We start from the raw sequence: 20,968 nt of genomic DNA, 5'->3' as shown, positions 1-20,968 counted from the left end.
GCACCCACTGTATATAAATTCAATAGATGATGATGATGATGATGTTTGAAAACAGCACACCACACCTGTAGCCTGAAGTGGTGGGATCCATTCCAATACCTTGGGATCCATTCTAGACACCTCTTCAGCCTGTTATCGGACAAAGCCTCTTCAGGCACAGACCAGGCGACCAAAGTGAGCAAATGGGTCTTTCAAAATTTTGCCCTTTTTAGTTCAAAAAACGTTAGAACAAAGAGTTTTTCCAGGTTTAAGCACTGTGAAATCCTCTCTCCTACGCGATGATTAACCTGTTGCAGGAAGATAAAAGGAAAGGACGATAAGTTCCTGATATTAGCCGGCAAATTGCATAGATGGGGGTCGTAGCTTTGACAAACGCTTTATGGAATAGTTAATGGCTTGGAAATGGAACAAGCTCACTGCCTGAGATTCCTCTACGTGTCATTATGGATGAATAAGACAGAAAGCCCCTCTACAAATTAAAAGTAATTTGTTATTATCCAATTTGCTAACTGTTTGAGAGACAGTCAGCAATAATCTTCAGCTTTGAATTTTTCCGGCAATAATCTGTTTATATATAACCCTGAATTTAATACATAGCAGAAATTACAAAATTTCACAATATAGGAAATAGGTGATATTGGTGATCTGTGGGTCTAATTTAAGATGAATGCAGTTCTGACGTGTGATGATATTAAATCTATATTAGTGCTTTCAATCCTCCCTGGTCTGAGTAGTATCAAATTAGATGGTGTCTTACAAAATTGTGAAAAGAATAATTACATAAAAGGCTTCTCAGATGATGAACCGAATTTGGTGACAATGAGAAATTTCCGGTCGGTGGCAGCAGTGGGGCGGGGGGCTAATTTGGGGGTGCCTCTGTGGAGGAAAGAGTTAAATTGCCCCTCCACAAATGATCTCATCCCACCCATTGTCACTGCCCACAACTGCTGCATTTTGCATTTCTAAAACAAACTTTGGAATTCCCTGTCTATTGACACCAGGGAGGCAGTTTCATTGTTCCCTTTTGGGCACCTGCCAATAATAATAATAATAATAATAATAATAATAATAATAATAATAATTTATTTGTACCCCACCCATCTGACTGGGTTTCCCCAGCCACTCTGGGCAGCTTCCAACAAATATTTAAAAAATCCATTAAAATGTCACACATTAAAAACTTCCCTGAACAGGCCTCTAGAAGTTAAACGTTCTTCATTTCTTTTTAGCTGTTGCTGCTGTTGATCATCTCTTGACTGTTTATAAGCACCTGATTTTAACTCGTCTGTTATCCATAATTTTAAGGTTTCCGTTTATATTTTTGTAAACTGCTCGGAGGTTTTCTTCCAAGCGAGCGGAATATAAATCTTGTTAAGTAGAGGAAAGCAGTAAGAAGAAGCAGCAGCAACATCTGCACTCCAGGTGCAAAGGTGCACTTGAAAGGGGTTGTGAATGAGCCAAGGGGACTTGCAAGGAAACACTCCTAACAGGAATGATGCCAGCCACTCACACTGAGACAGTATCCTGCTCTTCTTTTTGCAAACCCACACTCCAGTCCTGATCTTTCCTAATTCCCCCCCCCACACACACACACACCTTACATGCAGAATTCCACAACTACTGAGCACGCTCAGTAAGGCTATATCTTTTTCTAGAGTGGTACTTCATCATCATCATCATATCACAAGCAGGATCCGAGCACAAGAGCCTTCTGGTTGGATGGTGGCTAACAGATTGAGGTTGAATCCTGACAAGACAGAAGTACAGTGGTATCTCGGGTTAAGTACTTAATTCATTCCGGAGGTCTGTTCTTAACCTGAAACTGTTCTTAACCTGAAGCATCACTTTAGCTAATGGGGCCTCCCGCTGCTGCCGCACTGCCGGAGCACGATTTCTGTTCTTAACCTGAAGCACTATTTCTGGGTTACTGGAGTCTGTAACCTAAAGCGTATGTAACCTGAAGCATATGTAACCTGAGGTACCACTGTACTGTTTTGGGGGGACAGGAGGCGGGTGGGTGTGGAGGACTCCCTGGTCCTGAATGGGGCAACTGTGCCCCTGAAGGACCAGGTGCGCAGCCTGGGAGTCATTTTGGACTCGCAGCTGTCCATGGAGGTGCAGGTCAGTTCTGTGTCCAGGGCAGCTGTCCACCAGCTCCATCTGGTACGCAGGATGAGACCCTCCCTGCCCACAGACTGTCTCACCAGAGTGGTGCATGCTCTGGTTATCTCCTGCTAGGACTACTGCAATGCGCTCTATATGGGGCTACCTTTGAAGGTGACGCAGAAACTACAACTAATCCAGAATGCGGCAGCTAGACTGGTGACTGGGAGCGGCCACCGAGACCATATAACACCAGTCTTGAAAGACCTACACTGGCTCCCAGTACGTTTCCGAGCACAATTCAAAGTGTTGGTGCTGACCTTTAAAGCCCTAAACGGCCTCGGCCCAGTGTACCTGAAGGAGCGTCTCCACCTCCATCGTTCTGCCCGGACACTGAGGTCCAGCTCCGAGGGCCTTCTGGCGGTTCCCTCGCTGCGAGAAGCCAAGTTACAGGGAACCAGGCAGAGGGCCTTCTCGGTGGTGGCGCCCTCCCTGTGGAACGCCCTCCCACCAGATATCAAAGAGAACAAGAACTGCCAGACTTTTAGACGACATCTGAAGGCAGCCCTGTTTAGGGAAGCTTTTAATATTTGAGGCATTATTGTATTTAAATATTGTGTTGGAAGCCTCCCAGAGTAGCTGGGGAAACCCAGCCAGATGGGTGGGGTATAAATAAATTGTTGTTGTTGTTGTTGTTGTTGTGTCCCTCCCACGGTTTCAAGCAACTGGTTTTCAGAAGCATCGCTGCCTCCGACTTTTCCTCCTCCGTGAATTTGCCCAGTCCTCTTTTAAAGCCATCCAAGTTGGTGGCCATCACTGCTTCCAGTGGCAGTGAGTTCCACAGTTTTAACTATGCACTGCGTGAAGAAGGACTTCCCTTTAGAGCAGAGCTGTTGCTAGCTAAACAAGAGATATCATAGCCACAGGCTTTTAAAAAATCTATACATATAAATAATAAAAAGTTGGAATGTTTGTCTGAAGGAGGAGAGAGGCTGGCTGAAGGGAGCTGAGATTTGAGGCACCCTTTTTACCTCTTGCCTGGGAATGTGATCTGGGACAGGCAACACTTCGGCTGCTAGGTATCTGTGGTCCTCAGTGGAGGGGCCTGAGATGCTTCTTGTACCGAGATGAAAGCTGTACTTATGTGGGATTCTGTCCTCCGACAAGCCCTGTAGGGGGCTAATGTGGAGGCTTGATGTACGCTTGTAATTACTGGAGGTTCTTTAGCACCCCGTGTTCTACAGGACGGCAATAGATGAGTCCCTCGTGACCTTAAATTCAGTAAATCTGTGCCGTTATGGAGAAGGGGACAGAGAGAACCATTCTCCTCCCTTTCCTATTGCTGGATCTCACAGTTTAGCCAGTGAAGTGGAGGGGCTGTCGATTCAGGGCAGACAAACTTCCTTCCGGGACCCGTCTCTGACTCACGGAGTTGGCTGCCACGAAACGGTTGCAAAGGTTGCAGAGCAAAAAGTGCAGGCAATCTTGAAGCAATCGCTTTGCAAGACGTGAGCCGGCGCCTGCCTTTCAAGTTTTCGGTCAATGAGTGAAGTCTGAGTGTCATCAATGAGTGTAAAAAAAAAATGGTAAAAGACCCCTGGATGGTTAAGTCCACTCAAAGGCGACTCTGGGGTTGTGGAGATCATCTCACTTTCAGGCCGAGGAAGCCGGCGTTTGTCCACAGACAGCTTTCTAGGTCATGTGGCCAGCAGAACCAAACTGCTTCTGGTGCAACCTGACACCATGATGGAAACCAGAGTGCATGGAAACACCGTTTACCTTCCCACCACAGTGGTACCTATTTATCTACCCGCACTGGTGTGCTTTTCAACTGCTGGGTTGGCAGAAGCTGGGACAGAGCAACGGGAGCTCACTCCATCATGGGGATTCGAACCACCGACCTTCCGATCGGCAAGCCCAAGAGGCTCAGCGGTTTAGACCACAGCGCCACCCGTGTCCCAATGAGTGTGGTGCTGACCAACTGAGCCTTCTGATGGAGGCTTAGCTTGGTGAGAATCGAGTGTATGCTTCCAGAGTTAACACCAAACGCATCACTTCTGACAGAAGAGCCAACATAGCTGCTAGAGGGGTGTGAAAAATTGTGTCCCTGACTTTTTAGACTCATCTACCCATATACGTGGGTGGCGCTGTGGTCTAAACCACAGAGCCTAGGATTTGCCAATCAGAAAGTCAGCGGTTCGAATCCCCACAACGGGGTGAGCTCCCATTGCTCGGTCCCTGCTCCTGCCAACCTAGCAGTTCGAAACCACGTCAAAGTGCAAGTAGATAAATAGGTACCGCTCCGGCGGGAAGGTAAACAGCGTTTCCATGCACTGCTCTGGTTTGCCAGAAGCGGCTGAGTCATGCTGGCCACATGACCCGAAAAAACTATCTGTGGACAAACACCGGCTCCCTCAGCGAGATGAGTGCCACAACCCCAGAGTCATCCACAACTGGACTTAGCTGTCAGGGGTCCTTTACCTTTACCTTTTTTACCCATATACTATCTGAAACCATGGGATGCATTGGTTGCCAGATGTGAAGTTTTTTCCAGCTCTCCTACTGGATTCACACTGCGTTCACACACGAATGCAGCCGGGGTTGTGGGGTGTTAAGTTGATAGTAGCAGCAACGTGGAGAGGAGGAAGGATGGCTAAATTTTTTTTTTTTTTTTAATGATATTTATTAAGGTTTCAAAAGAAGGATACATAAATAAGAAAAAGAAAAATAGAAAAAAGAAAAATACAAAATACAAAAAAAAAAAAAAACAATTAAAAACAATTCCATCTTTTCATCACTTCTCTTACATTTACTTGTTTCCCGGACCTCCTCATACCTCCCTTTTTTGTATTCCAATTCAATTTATTAGTCCAGCAATTCCTTTCCCTCCTTTTTAATCCTGATCTTTAATCTTAATATATTATAGCATTAGGTTTTTACATATTGAAAATCCAATTTTTCCATATTCTTTTATACCATTACAGCTAGAAACCACTTGACTTCAATCCAACATCATTCTAACATTCATTAATTTTACAATATTTCTGTAAGTAGTCTTTAAATTTCTTCCAATCTTCTTCCACCGACTCTTCTCCCTGGTCTCGGATTCTGCCAGTCATTTCCGCCAATTCCATGTAGTCCATCATTTTCATCTGCCATTCCTCCAGTGTGGGTAGATCTTGTGTCTTCTAATGCTTTGCAATAAGTATTCTTGCTTCTGTTGTAGCATACATAAAGAAAGTTCTGTCCTTCTTTAACACCGATTGGCCGACTATGCCCAGGAGGAAGGCCTCTGGTTTCTTCAAGAAGGTATATTTAAATACCTTTTTTAATTCATTATAAATCATCTCCCAGAAAACCTTAATCCTTGGGCACGTCCACCAAAGGTGAAAGAATGTACCTTCAGTTTCTTTACATTTCCAACATTTATTATCGGGCAAATGGTAGATTTTTGCAAGCTTGACTGGGGTTATGTACCACCTGTATATCATTTTCATAATATTCTCTCTTAAGGCATTACATGCCGTAAACTTCATACCTGTGGTCCATAACTGTTCCCAGTCAGCCATCATTATGTTATGTCCAACGTCTTGTGCCCATTTAATCATAGCAGATTTCACCGTTTCATCCTGAGTATTCCATTTCAACAGCAAGTTATACATCTTTGACAAAATCTTAGTTTTGGGTTCTAACAATTCTGTTTCTAATTTTGATTTTTCCACCTGGAAGCCGATTTTCTTGTCCAAATTGTATGCCTCCATTATCTGATAATAATGAAGCCAGTCTCGCACTTTGTTTTTTAGTTTTTCAAAACTCTGCAGTTTCAATCTATCTCCATCTTGTTCCAAAATTTCCCAATATTTGGAAGGATGGCTAAATATAACACTGGGGACTTATATTGATATCACATCCTTTTTTGCTCAACAATCAAAGGAAAAGAACAATGGAGAACGTTGGCTGTTGACCTGCGCTTATCACTTTGCTGTAACTATTATGAGGTATACATAATAAATAGCCGCAGCAAATGCTCTTAGGATTCATTGGCTTGCCTTATAATGCTTTAATCTTGATTTTATCCAAGCACGGGCACCTGAATCCTGGTTGATTTAAAGCAGCGGTTCCCAAATTTTGGGAGGGCCGCCCTTTGGTTCCATAAACCCGTCCCCAGGGCCTCCTACACCACCCTCTAAAAAGCGTCATGCAGAATAGAAGTTTGCATGGCCCACTGGGAAGGTAGTAACACAATCAAATTCAGAACGGTAACAATGGATTGCACATTTATTCAATATCCAATTAAAACCTGTTGGTTTAATTAATTCAAGAAAATTGGTGGACTTGACCTAGTGGTGATACCAGCTTCTTGAAGTCTGGTAGTCATTTGCACTTCCAGAGCCCCCGCCCAAGCCCTCCCCCCTTAGGGCTCCTGCAAGCTTCCTTTGTGCCCCACTTTCCAGGCACAGGTCTGTGCTATAAAACAGCTCAGTGTCTGATTGTTTGTTTGCGTGTTTCCCAGAAAAAAACATGTTTTACTGCTGAATCGGAGCAAATGGCGATTCGCCGAAAGACCGATTGCTGTTTGCTCCGATTCGGATGCAGAACTTCAAAGTCCTCTGCAATTCCAGGTTTGGTTGTGCCAGCCTGACAGCAACCATCCACAGAACTAAAACAAAAGGACAGGTTCACAGCTAATGGCACCTAAAGGGCTGAGGGTTGTCACTCTGGCAAACCCAGGCTTCTTGGGCATTGAACAACTGCAGGCAGGAAGTTTCTACAAAAGTGAGGAAAGATTAAGCTTTTTCTGGTATGGAAATATAATCATCGGGGAGTTTTGCCTGTTGCCATCTGTTAGACGTGTTCTGTTCTTTTCATGTGACACCAGTGCTCTTCTTCTTCTTTTGCAAGTGGAGCAGAGGACTCGACACACGTTTACCATGCGTTGAGTCCAAAGTGCTTTCCAGGGTTCAATCTGGATTGCTTGGCCCTTCTTCGTTCTGCATCCAGAGCAGCGTTCGATCTCAGCACAGAGAGCCTGGCTTGACCACCCCTTTCTCTTTCCCAACAGCGCCGCCCAAGGAGCCTGCATTGATGTGCCGGTCGAACAATTACCCCAGCGGCTTCTACTGCAGTTGGCACATGCCCATCCCGACGTACATTCCAGACACCTTCAACATCACCGTAATGTGAGTAGGGCCTCGAGGGAAGGCATTCCTTTGCGGGGTGGGGGAGAGCCTTCCCAGAACAAAAACACAGGACTGGGCGCATGCGACCTTGACTGGCCTGGCTGCTTTCATGAACATCAGCTTTAAGGCTGAGATCGTTCCACAGGCATTTGTGCCCCTTTCCCAGCTGCTTTTACTGTAATTTTATCAAGCTTTTGAATTGCTAAACCAGCAGTTCTCAACTTGTGGGTCACCAGATGTTGTTGGACTACAACTCCCGTCACTCCTAGCTAGCAAGGCCAGAGCTCAGGGATGATGGGAGTTGTAGTCCAACAACATCTGGGGACCCACAGGTTGAGAACTGCTGCTCTAAACAGAGTGTTTTTAGGGCAGGGACAGACTCTACGAGTTGGAAGGGACCAGAGGGGTCACTCAGTCCAGCCCCCTGCAATGCAGGAATCCTTTGCCCATCGTGAAGCTCAAACCCGCAACCCCGAGATTAAGAGTCTCGTGCTCTTATCGACTGAACTATCCCAGCAGTTAATCCAAGGGGGAACCTGTGGCGTTCCAGACATTAAATACATCAGAAGGACCTGGTGGGTGAGGCCAATGGCCCATCTGGTCTGGCTGCCTGTTCTCGCAGTGGCCAAACAGATGCTCGTGAGAAACCTGCAAACAGGATTTGGGCACAAGAGCCCTAGCCCAGTACGTTTCCGAGCACAATTCAAAGTGTTGGTGCTGACCTTTAAAGCCCTAAACAGCCTCAGCCCAGGATACCTGAAGGAGCATCTCCACCCGGACACTGAGGTCCAGCGCCAAGGGCCTTCTGGCAGTTCCCTCGCTGCGGGAAACCAAGTTACAGGGAACCAGGCAGAGGGCCTTCTCGGTAGTGGCACCCATCCTGTGGAACACCCTCCCACCATATGTCAAAGAGATAAACAACTACCTGCCATTTAGAAGACCTCTGGAGGCAGCCCTGTTCAGGGAAGTTATTAATGTGTGGCATTTTAATGTATTTTTAATCTTTGTTGGAAGCTGCCCAGAGTGCCTGGGGAAACCCTGTAACCTCACTACTCGCAGGGAGGGAACCACCAGAAGGCCCTTGGAGCTGGACCTCAGTGTCCGGGCAGAACGATGGGGGTGGAGACTCTCCTCCAGGTATACTGGGCCGAGGCCGATTGGGGCTTTCAAGGTCAGCACCAACACTTTGAATTCTGCTCGGAAACGTACTGAGAGCCAATGTAGGTCTTTCAAGACTGGTGTTATGTGGTCTCGGCAGCCGCTCCCAGTCCCCAGTCTAGCTGCTGCATTCTGGATTAGTTGTAGGTACAGACACCAAGTATCAAGCCTGGGACCTTCGGCATGCAGACTCTGGGAATTCACTTCCAGGAGGTGTTGTCGATGCCCCGCTAGATAGAACAATGGTCCGACACACCATAAACAGCTTCCTGCAGAGCACAAACACAAGCCCTCAATTATATAAAAATGATAAGGAGAAAGCACAATTGGCGAAGATCCAGACAAACACACCTGGGTATACAGCCCCCATTAAAACAATACATAAGCGTACCACAGTCCGAAAGTATGGGAGAAATATACAGCAATGTATATATAAATAACCGATCAATATTAGATGAGAGTCCAGATAGTGTCTTGCTTCTAAACCACTTTATCAAAACATGTTTGCTACAAAATGCCTTTGTAACCGCATATATTACTTCACCAGTCCTATGCTCTCGGAGGCATAAATCTTCCTTAATCGTGCTGCGGGGACCAATTCTCAAAGATAGCATGGGGAAGAGAAAGCAATGTGCTCGGTCACTGAGCTTCAGCCCACCCCAGAGTGGGGCAGGACTCCTGATCCTTGGCGAATTTTGTAGAAGAGGAGAAACTGGGTAGGCACAGCTCATTGTGACCTTCTTGGGGAGGGGGGAATCAATGTCTCCCCGCTTGCCGTAATGCCCTCTCCTGCAGTGTGATGGGAGGTGCAGGAACCCAAAAGTGCTTCACGTTTGGTCAGTGAGTTGAGGATCCTGATCTTTGATGGTCAACCAGGGCAGTGGCTGGTAGATTTACTTCCTCTGAATTAATTCAGCACTCCCTTGCAACAGAGAGTGCCGCAAGTTACCGTCATGTGAAGAAATATTCCCTTTTGACAATTTTAGAGGTGCGCTATCCCCAAGTAATTTAGCCAGCTTCATCAAAATTATTTGCTTCCTTCCAGATCCTCCTGTTACTTGGCCTGAACTGGAACTTCCAGAGACGGCTTGGGATTTCACTTTAGGTGAAATCTGGTGGCAAGTGCTGATGCGGAGATTTCCTCCCACATGTCAGGATATTGTCTGTGTCCACTGTTATTTGTGCTGAACAACAGCCACCGACTTGCTCTCCTTGTGAAGGGCTAAAAAAAAGAAAAGGCCTGATTATGAGGCGGGTGAAAACATAAATTCTATTTCCAGGACAGCAGCCCGAAGCCTGTTTCCTTGATAAACAAGGACTGTGGTGCCTGTTCTTGTGAGAGTTGACAGGGTCAACATGATGTACGCATTCAAGGTTGGAGAGAACATGATGCTTTCATTTGAACTTTCCCCTTCTCTTCCCACCTCAATCTTTGCACCCCGCAATCCAAAATATCATCCCTGATATTTTGCTGAAACCCTAAGTTTAAGCCGGACTTTCCTCCGTCACTTGAACCATCAGGTTGGTGATAATGGAGAGTGTCTCTGAGCATGTGCAGAATGTTACTCCTTCTTTTGAGTAGCTACCGCCCTGTGTGATAGTACAGGGAGGGTGTGAAATCCCAGACTTGAAATTCAGCCCTGAATATGGGCCCTCATATAAAACCCCAATCTGGCCACTTTCTACAAATATACGAAGCTGGCGTTTATATCTGTTCATCTCAGTCTTATCACCTGCGGACTCGCCTTCATTGGGTGTTTTTAGGCAGAGGCTGGAGGTTCAACGGTCCAGGATTCTTTACCTGGGATTCCTACATTGCAGAGGGTGGACTAGAGGACCCTTTAAGACCCCTTCCAACTCTACCATTCCATGATGCTGTGATTGGCAGCTGCTCTCCGAGGCCTCGGTTCTCCCGTTGGCCAACACCTCTTGCTGCCACTTTTCTGCATTTCAAGCAAACAGAGGCATTTCTGCCTGAGACTCCTTAGGAATTACTACAAGTGGGATCTAGGTGAAACAAACTGTGTTTATTTCCCCTTGAAATGGAGCAGGATGTCAGTGAAGTCATGGCTAACCTTTCACGGTGATTTAAATGGGATATAATCTGGATTCAGAAGTAACATCTTTCCGCAGGGCCTGCAAGACAGAGCTGTTCTGCCTGGCCTTTGGTTTGGACTCAGTCTGACCCTTATGTTTCCCTCCCCTTATGGTCTTGATCTGTGGGCTACTATTAAAATGAGGCTGCATTTTAAATTGTATTTTAACCTGTATTTTAAATTGTCCCCCCCCCCCATTATGTTTTTATTGTAATTTTACTGGTGTTAGCCGCCCTGAGCCCGGCTCTGGTCAGGGAGGGCGGGGTTATTATTATTAACAAAGGAGGGTGTATCTACCTATGTATGCAGCGAAGAATTTCCTACCTGGTGGAGGGTAAAGTGGTATTTCATTATATCAATGTGGTTCTGAACTGTGGTTATTTGGGGAAAGTAGGGGTAAGGGAGGGATGCGGGTGGCGCTGTGGGTTAAACCACAGAGCCTAGGGCTTGCTGATCAGAAGGTCGGTGGTTTGAATCCCTGCAAAGGGGTGAGCTCCCGTTGCTCGGTCCCTGCTCCTGCCAACCTGGCAGTTCAAAAGCACCTCAAAGTGCAAGTAGATAAATAGGTACCACTCTGGCGGGAAGGTAAATGGCATTTCCGTGCGCTGCTCTGGTTCGCCAGAAGCGGCTTCGTCATGCTGGCCACATGATCCGGAAGCTGTACGCCAGCTCCCTCGGCCAGTAAAGCGAGATGAGCGCCGCAACCCCAGAGTCGGCCACGACTGGACCTAACAGTCAGGGGTCTCTTTACCTTTAAGGGCTAAGGGACAGATCGCCCCACCGAGCCCCGGGGCTGCTTCCAGACTTTCCTCCCTGTGTCATCTCAGCCTCCTTCTCGACTCTTCTCTTTCTCCAGGCACGACTCCAAGGAGATTGTGTGCGATATGGACGTCTCCCTCAAAAACAGGTGCTACATCCGGTACCTTCACCTTTTCTCCAGCAAAAAGTACAAGGTGACTTTGACGGTCACAAACGCTCTGGGCAGCAGCTCCACCTCCATCTCTTTCGACGAGTTCGCGATAGGTAAATATGGCGGCCGGTCCCGGCATCCGCCTTGGGAGAGGCGTCGCACTTTTGCATTTGCAAAATGCTTTGCAATCTGTTATTGTTAATATTTACTTGTTTGTTTGTTTGTTTGTTTTTTTGCCACCCATCTGACCGGGTTGCCTCACCCACTCTTGGGCAACTTCCAACAAATTAGTAATTTCATTTTATCTGTTTACGCTTCGAAATATATATTGCGCACGCCTACTACACACAAATGTATGGTGCTTGATACAGTATTGATCGGAATGCGGGACAAAAATATATTGTACATTGGACCGAATATATACATATTATGAGGTGCAGTTTAAATCACTTGGTGAATGGAAAGCGAGGGAATAGTTATATTGCCTTTCATCCAAAGATCACGAGGTGGTTTACAAGTCTGAACTGGATTCAAAGAATCATAGAATTCTAGAGTTGCAAGGGACACCCCAGTGGTCATCTAGCCCAACCCCCTGCAATACAGGAATCCCAGCGAAAGAATCCCTGACAGATGGCCACCCGAACTGTTTTTGTAAACCTCCAAGGAAGATTCCTTCTTACAACAGCCACTCTTAGAGGTGGGTTGCTAGTATTCCTCCCTCTGCCCATTTTACAGAAAGCACCTTTTGCAAGGCCACATTTCAGGGCAGAAACAAGGCTTGAACCTCCCCCTGTAAGCAAGTAATAATAATAATAATTTGTTATTTATACCCCACCCATCTGGCTGGGTTTCCCCATCCACTCTGGGCAGCTTCCAACAGAACACCAAAATACAATAGCCTATTAAACATTAACAGCTTCCCTAAACAGGGCTGCCTTCAGATGTCTTCTAAAAGTCTGGTAGTTGTGGTTCTCTTTGACATCTGGTGGGAGGGCGTTCCACAGGGAGGGCGCCACTACCGAGAAGGCCCTGTGCCTGGTTCCCTGTAACTTGGCTTTTCGTAGCGAGGGAACCGCCAGAAGACCCTCGGCGCTGGACCTCAGTGTCCAGGCAGAACGATGGGGGTGGAGACGCTCCTTCAGGTATCATAGTTCTAGATTGTTTCCAGCGGCAATAACATACTTCCTGTGATAAATGCAGCTTCCGTTCTCACCCAGCAGGTGTCCCCTGACAGCCTGGCTGCTTTCTACTCCCCTGCTGGCAGTGAAGTGTAGTGGTTAGAGCGCTGGACTAAAACTCTGCCATGAACCCCTCTTGGGTGTGACCTCGGGAGCCAGTCCCTGCCTCTGAGCCTAGCCTGCCCCACAGGTTTGTTGCGGGGATAAAACGGGGGAGAGAGTGCAAACCGGTGTCCCAGTTCCCTGGAGGAAAGATGGGTTATAAACTGAATAATAATAATAATAATTTATTATTTATATCCCGCCCATCTGGCTGGGCTTCCCCAGCCACTCTGGGTGGCTTCCAACAAAATATTAAAATACAGTAATGCATCAAACATTAAAAGCTTGCCTGAACAGGCTGCCTTCAGATGTCTTCTAAAAGTCTGGTAGTAGTTGTTCTCTTTGACATCTGGTGGGAGGGTGTTCCACAGAGCAGGTGCCACCACCGAGAAGGCCCTCTGCCTGGTTCCCTGTAACTTGGCTTCTTGCAGGGAGGGAAGCGCCAGAAGGCCCTCAGCGCTGGACCTCAGTTTCTGGGCAGAACGATGGGGGTGGAGACGCTCCTTCAGGTAAACTGGACGGAGGCTGTTTATGGTTTTAAAGGTCAGCACCAACACTTTGAATTGTGCTCGGAAACATACTGGGAGCCAATGTAGGTCTTCCAAGACAAGTGTTATGTGGTCTCAGCGGCCGCTCCCAGTCACCAGTCTAGCTGCCACATTCTGGATTAGTTGTAGTTTCCGGGTCACCTTCAAAGGTAGCCCCACGTAGAGCGCATGGCAGTAGTCCAAGCGGAAGATAACCAGAGCATGCACCTCCCTGGCAAGACAGTTCGCGGGCAGGTAGGGTCTTAGCCTGCGTACCAGATAGAGCTGGTAGACAGCTGCCCTGGACCCAGAATTGATCTGTGCCTCCATGGACAGCTGTGAGTCCAAAATGACTCCCAGGTTGCGCACCTGGTCCTTCAGGGGCACAGTTATCCCATTCAGGACCAGGGAATCCTCCACACCTGCCCGCCCCCTGTCCCCCAAAAACTTCAACTTCAATCCATTAGCTGCCATCCATATAGATTGTGGAATAAATAGATTGTGGCATCTTGTCTTGGTGGGAATGCGTCTTCCCAGGCTTTCCTTTGCTGGACCACCCAGTACGAGGGATGGAGCGGGGAGGATTCTCCAAATGTAAAGGTCCCCAGGGGATGATCCAGCCTCCTCTGGCTTGGAGAAGGCTCCCTGTTTGGAATATCTGGCAGAACGTTTCCTTCCCCGCCAGAAAGATGGAGGAAGAGCACTCAATCGCCTGGAAAATGAGAGATGTGTTCCTTTGATCTCTGCTGCAGCTGCACACCAACAGGAATGAGCTGCTCGCTGTGCGGAGTCGCGGCACATTTCCATTTTAAATGGCGGCAGAAATATGCGCTGTTTCTCCGACGTGTCCGGCCTTCCGCTCCGCTCTCCGTCCCGCCAGAATTGGTTGCTTAATGATGCCTTCTGAGCAAACAGAGACCCACGATGGGCTCTTTGCCAGGATGGAAGAAAGGGACCCGGCAAGCTCAGCCTTGCTCTTTGCTCGGAGGAAACGGAGGGCAGGCGAAGAAGGAAGGCTTTTCCAAGCAGCTGCGTGAGCGATCAGAACAGAACGAGGGCCCTGGATTCAGAAGGAGAGAATTAAGAAAAGCTCCAGAGTGGCAAACCTCAGGGTCCTGCTTGCCACCGCCTTTTGGGTGACGTTAAGCCTCACAGCGTAGTGAAATGTGCAAAAGCAGTGCAGGCTCTCATCAACCAGGGAGCATCAGGGAATGCAGGGATAACCAAGGACAGCTGCTGCATCACATGCAGTATGAAAGGTATTTGGCGCGAGTTGTGCAAGAAAAGATTCAGAAGCTATGCAATGGCAGGGTTTTCCAAGAGGGTGTTTAGATTTGATTTATTATATTTCTAAGCTGCTTTTCATTCAAGTGAATCCCAAAGCGGCTTGCAAGCGATAAATGACAATAACACGGTAGAGTGACGTGAAACATCACGAATGCTGCAAGAGTCATATCGAATAATCAACAAATCATCTGTGAAACAGTTGCAATCTATAAAACACTGTTAACAAAGCGATAGCTAAAAAAACTAAGCTGCACGTCACAATTAAAGCAAAAGTCATGCTGTACAGTTAACAAAGCTGTGCAGCATTTATAACCTATAAAACAATATTAACCACATTAACAAAATAGCAGCCAAAAAATAAACTTAAGCAACGTTAAGTTCATGCACACACACCCCATGACTCGAAATCCTCCGCTCTATTCAGTGCATTAAAATGCACATTCCTCTAAAGTCTGTGACAGCAACTCCCTTCCGAAGGCTCCTTGGGCTGGAGGTGGGGCAGCACAGGTGAGACCACCACCCCACCCCACCCCCTGATGGCAAACGGAGTCTCCCCCCCCTCACAGTTCAGCTCCCTTATAGAGTGAGTCTCCAGCCCAGCACTCTGCGAGCTGGTGGATTTCCGCAGCACGGCATCACCCCTCTCTGGCCTACCTGAGCTTCCCCTCGCACAGGGGGTTGGTCTAGATGTCCCTTGGGACCCCTTCGGACTCTGCAATTCCGTAGACACTGGGAGTGTGACGGGGAAAGGAAGCAAGTGCTCACCCACCTTCCCAAGAGCTCAGGGAAACATACAGTGTTCCCCACCACCAGCAACGCCCATCAACGTGTTTTTGTCTTCACAACAACCCTGCGAAGTGGGCCAGGCCAAGAGCGAGGGACCCTCCCAAAGTCTCCCAAGGGGTTTGGTGGCTTAGTGGGGATTTGAACCTGCACCGCAGGAGGAAGGTGCAGGAAGATGACCTCGGCTTTGTTTCTGATTTGTCTTCCCTTCTGAGCCTGCTTGGCAAAGCCCGCCCACGACAGCCGTGTATGGCACACCCTCATGTATAAGACGCCCCCTAGTTATGAGGACCAAAAATGTAGAAAATGGCGGGGGGGGTGAGATTGCCCACAGTTGTTGAGCTTTTTTGGGGGGGGGATTGCCGGGGGGAAAACTCACTTGCGCACATCGCAAAAACTTCCTAACATCTGTCCCCTCACCAGTAGAAGCAGCCTATTACCTGCCCAATTGCTGCAGCAGCAACCAGTCAACACCACCCCTTGCCACAGACACCAGTAACACACTACAGACCATCTCTGACTTGCAGTGTCAATCAATACCACGTCTCCCTCCCCCCCAGGCACCGCCAGGAGTTCAGCCTACACTCGAGTAGGACCCTGGCAGAGACACATGCCCGACTGGCATGATCCCTCCCTCCTGGTCGATCGTTCGGGAGCTTCAAAAGCTTTATTCAGCCTGAACATCACAGCGACCGATGCCAACAGACACCGGCACACTTAGGGATCTGCAGAGTCTTTGCGCATCATGCGTGACAGACTTCAGCAACTCAGCATTTTGGCTAATCTACTCTATTTACACATAAACACACACGGAGCACTGCAACATGGCTCCCTCTCTCTCTCTCTCGCATCAGACAGGAATTCTAACAGGCACTACCCATGTGTAAAACGACCCCCAATTTTAAACATTGTTTTCTGTGGAAAAAAACCTAGTCTTATACACGGAAATATACGGTAGTTAATGGAGAATACTCTGGAGTACTTCTGGAATACTCCAGAAACGGATAGATTGAGTCCTGAACTCACTCACTGAAGTGCTCCTAAACTGGGGTCAACATGCCAGGATTTGCAGGGACAAGTTTGTTGGGTTCCACATGCTCTGAGTGGGAAGCAGCTCAGGAGACTTTTGTCTTAGTGTTGCAAATGTGTCTGAGGGAGCTCTTGGCTGCTGCTCTGCAGAGCATGGGGCCAGGGCGAAAGCCGAGCCACATCAATGGATCCTGATCTGCTTTTCAGGAGCCCTAATGGCTCGCACAGCCTTGACAGATGGTGTTTACATTCTGGTTGCAAAGGAGAGAGCACATTGAGAGAGCGCACACTTCGCACCCCACCCCACCCCACCCCCGGTTTTCTATTGGGGGCCTTGGGCGAATTGTGGGAAGAGAACACACAGCATTAAAAAAGCAGTATCCTGGCCCGGCTAATTATTCCGCATATCAAAAGGCGATTGGGGGGACGCCACCTCTGATACTCCATGTGATGCGCAGATGACGGGTCCCTAATGCGCCAAGAGAGACATCTGGGGATAGTTTGAGGTTTTATTGCCCTCCAGCCAGCGGGACGGATCCTCTCCCAGGCACTGGCTCGTGAAAGAAGGAGCAGGGAGGTCAGGACAGGACAGGGGGGACAGTTTCAGGGGTGCTCGACTGCATCCAGCCCCCCCCCCTGGACTTGCTGTATTTGTTTGTTTATTTATCACTTACAGTGATTATTTATTTATTTATTTATTTATAGAAATTTTGTTTACAACATAACATAAACCCCCCCACCCCACCCCCAATACAGAAATCCACCCTCATTGAACGTGAACATAACATACAGCGAGCATAACATACAACAACACAAACAGCCAAATAAAAGACTTCCTTTATGCTGTATCTGGCCTCCTTATTTACTTCTTATAAGCTGTTTCCTTTATGAATAATTATTCAGATTTTTCTAATTATCACTTAAATATCCACAAAGTCTCCTGCAGACGTTAATCGAAACAAGTCCAGGTGTGTATTTTAGGGCACTGTTTTGTGAAGTATTCTCTGCATTTTCCCCACGCTTTTTGAAACTCTTGTCTAGTGTGATCTCTAATTGCCTCTGTTAATCTAGCCCGTTAAATATACTCTAACAGTTTGTCTTGCCATTCCTTTTTTGTTGGCACAGTTTCTTTTTTCCAGTTTTTAGCAGTGAGGATCCTTGCCGCTCCTGTGGCATAGAGGAATATTTTCTGATCTTCTCTTGCTATATCTGTGTCCGTTATCCCTTGTACAAAAGCTTCTGTATTTTTCATAAAGTTATACTTAAACATTTTTTATATATAGTGATTGTTGTATACCTCCATGTCAAAGTGGTTGACAGCAATAAAAATGGAACAAGCCATACAATTACAACCACATCAAAGTTAAAAACACACATAAATTGCCCATCGCAGAAAGATGTGTTCTCAATTGTCTGCTGACTCTCCAGTGGCAGAGAGTTCCACAGGACTGGGACAATGGTACTAAAGGCTGGGTTTCTCATTGTCTGATGAGCCTCACCAACTTGAGGAGCAACCAACAGTTCTTCTTCGGCAGATGATCTAAGCGATCGAGCTGGGATAGAAGTGTTTGGGCGATCTCTGGCATGCCCTGGACCTAAGTCTTCCAGAGCTTTGTAAATCCATAGCTGTCAACTTACAGATTTGAAAATAAGGGACCAGCAGCCTTGAAAATAAGGGACCAGCAGCCAAAATAAGGTATTTTAGCCAACCAGTTAAAAGGGACCAGATAATTTTGGAGAGCAGCGCCGGTATTTAGCCCTTCGTTTCCAGAGGCTGCTGCTCAAGACACCAGCCGATGAAACACTGCAATTAAATAACTACAAGCAGCAACCACTTTTCGCGCAAAACGAAGTCCAAGCTATGAAGATGCTGCTGCAGTTCTGTATCTTTTCTCTCGTGCTCCATCTGCAGCTCTCAGGTGGGACAGGAGGAAGGGGGGGAAAATAGCGCCCGAAGTAAACCCGCAGATCAGACCATATATGCTAGTCTACCACTACAAATCTACGGGAGAAGCGCTTGCGGTCCTTCCCTTGTAGCCCTTGGAACACCTGCCCGCGCCTCCGCCTCCTCCTCTTCCTCCTCTCTCTGAACTGCTTTCTCTACGGTTGCCCTCGCTCTCCTCTCAAGGCTCCTCATCAATTCATAGGCCATGCCAGGCTGTTCATAGGCCATGCCAGGCTGCCCATCTCATCCGGGTCCTTCGGAGGCACAGCCGAAGTACGGCCTAGCGGGAGCGGCGGTGACGGGCAGAGGGGAGGCCCCAGGCAGAGACGCTCAGTTTGGTGGCCGTGAGGAGGATGGTGGCGGAAGGGCCCGAGGCTCCCACCAGTCCCGGTGGGGAGGGGCTCCCGGGGGCCGAGGCTGGTGAGAGGAGGCCGGAGGGGGCAGGGCCGGGCAGCCAAGCAACACAGTTGGAGCCTCCCTCCTCCCTGGCTGGCAGGCAGGGAGGGAGAGGAGCTGCTTCCTTTGCAACCCGGGAAATTTAAGGGACATCCATCAATAGGGGACAGCAGCGGGACATGGCACCGGGATAAGGGACCGTCCCTCCAAATAAGGGACGCTTGACAGCTATGTGTACATCGCTACCGGAACCTTGAACGCGGCTCGGGGCTAAGTGTGCAGCCAGTAGTTCTGCCTGACAGTGATTCTGCAGGAGCTGTCCTATCCTAGGGCTGCTGCTTCAAAGAGAGCTGTCCGTGCAAGGTGGTCGTCTGATGAGGGTTTCAGTGCTGCTCTCCAGTCACCTTGAACCTGTGGGATAAAGAATTTATAAATATGCATGAAAAGAGCCGTTTGCTCTGGGAAGAAAGAGGAGACTTTGCTTCTGAGCTTCCTTTACTCCTTTTAGAAGTGTGCTTTTCCTGACAGCACTTCTTTTTACTGTCCCACAGATACATGTATTCGTTCGCCTCGAATAGTTAAGGTTAACTTTTGGCTTAGAAAAGAAGCGAGTCACAAGTAGCAGGAGAGAAGTTTATCAAATGATGCCTAGTGTGGAGGAAATGGATAGAGGGAAAAATATTTCTCTGTGTCTCATAAAACTAGAAGTCGTGGACATCTGCAATGCACTCTATGTGGGGCTCCCTTTGAAGGTGACCCGGAAACTACAACTAATCCAGAATGCGGCAGCTAGACTGGAGACTGGGAGCGGCTGCAGAGACCACATAACACTGGTCCTGAAAGACATACAGTGGCTCCCAGTACGTTTCTGAGCACAATTCAAAGTGTTGGTGCTGATCTTGAAAGCCCTAAACGGCCTCAGTCCAGTATACCTGAAGGAGCGTCTCCACCCCCATCATTCTGCCCGGACACTGAGGTCCAGAGCCAAGGGCCTTCTGGCGGTTCCCTCCCTGTGAGAAGCCTAGTTACAGGGAACCAGGCAGAGGGCCTTCTTGATAGTGGCGCCCGCCCTGTGGAATGCCCTCCCATCTGATGCCAAGGAAATAAACAACTGTCTGACTTTTAGAAGGCATCTGAAGGCAGCCCTGTTTAGGGAAGCTTTTAATGTTTAACAGACTACTGTATTTTAATACTTTGTTGGAAGCCACCCAGAGTGTCTGGAGAAACCCAGCCAGATGGCGGGGTACAAATATTATTATTATTATTATTATTATTATTATTATTATTATTATTATTATATCCCATGAAGCTGAAAGTCGGAAGGTTCGGGACAGATAAAAGGAAGGGCTCCATTGCACAGTGCATAGTTAAGCTATGGAACTCATTGCCACAGGGGGTAGGGATGGCCACTGAAATGATTGGCTTTCAAAAAAGATTAGACAAAATCATTGATGGCTCCTTGATAAAACGGCTGTGCTCTGCCTCCATGGATGGAGTCAGTGATGTTTCCAATTCCCAGTTGCTGGAAGGGTGCTCTTGTGTTCGAATCCTGCTTATAGGTTTCCCAGAAAAGGCATCTGGTTGGCCATGGTGAGAGCAGGATGCTGGCCTAGATGGGTCATTGGCCTGATCCAGCAGGCTCTGGCTCAGCTGGTAGAGCAATAGACTCTTAATCTCGGGGCTGTGGGTTCGAGCCCCACTTTGGGGAAAAGATTCCTGCACATAGCTGTTAACTTTTCCCTTTTCTTGCGAGGAATCCTATTCAGAATAAGGGAATTTCCCTTTAAAAAAGGGAAAAGTTGACAGCTATGTTCCTGCATTGCTGGGGATTAGATGACCCTCGTGGTCTCTTCCAACTATATGATTCTGTGATCTGCGTCCTCCTGTGCCTTCCCTTCCAGTCAGACACCCACCTGCTAAAATCTCTCCCCACATCTGGTCCCTCTCCTCTCCTCCTCTCCCTCGACTCTCGCTGTACCATCGTCACATTAATGTGGATTTTCAAAACTGGAACCCGACTGACACCAAGGGAGACATTGGCCGCCCTGCGGAGGAGCAAACACCTGGAAAAAGTTGGCGCATGTGATCTTCTCCCTCATCCCAGGGTCCACTGCCGAGCTGGTGCAGCCTTCCTTATCCTGGGGCTCCGTATGTGCAGCCTCGGATGTGGAGCTGCATTGCAGAGTCACCCGGTGTGATGGCCTGGGATTCGGACTCGGATGCTGAACCTGAGGGATCCCAGCCTGCACAGGATTCCCCACCTCCAGAACCAGC

At 47.9% G+C, this 20,968-nt stretch overlaps 1 protein-coding gene and 1 long non-coding RNA gene across 4 annotated transcripts in view; one reads left to right on the top strand and one right to left on the bottom strand.

Annotated features, from left to right (window-relative positions):
* LOC308458838 overlaps positions 1–20,968 on the bottom strand; it is a 249,791-nt gene that overhangs the window by 165,109 nt on the left and 63,714 nt on the right. The window lies entirely within an intron of this gene.
* Positions 1–20,968, top strand: part of CNTFR (ciliary neurotrophic factor receptor) — a gene marked incomplete at its 3' end in the record, with an annotated part of 431,249 nt that overhangs the window by 380,161 nt on the left and 30,120 nt on the right. For all 3 annotated transcript variants that reach the window (XM_080973618.1, XM_080973619.1, XM_080973620.1), the window contains 2 exons: positions 7,166–7,283; positions 11,394–11,560. In XM_080973618.1, the coding sequence (XP_080829744.1) occupies positions 7,166–7,283; positions 11,394–11,560 (285 nt within the window). The remainder of the gene's footprint in view (positions 1–7,165; positions 7,284–11,393; positions 11,561–20,968) is intronic.

This window comes from Podarcis pityusensis, assembly GCF_964106645.2.
Source record: "Podarcis pityusensis genome assembly, chromosome: 11".
NCBI lineage: Eukaryota > Metazoa > Chordata > Lepidosauria > Squamata > Lacertidae > Podarcis > Podarcis pityusensis.
Note: the sequence above shows the minus strand (reverse complement) of the source record. Positions and strands in the feature narration are given on the sequence as shown.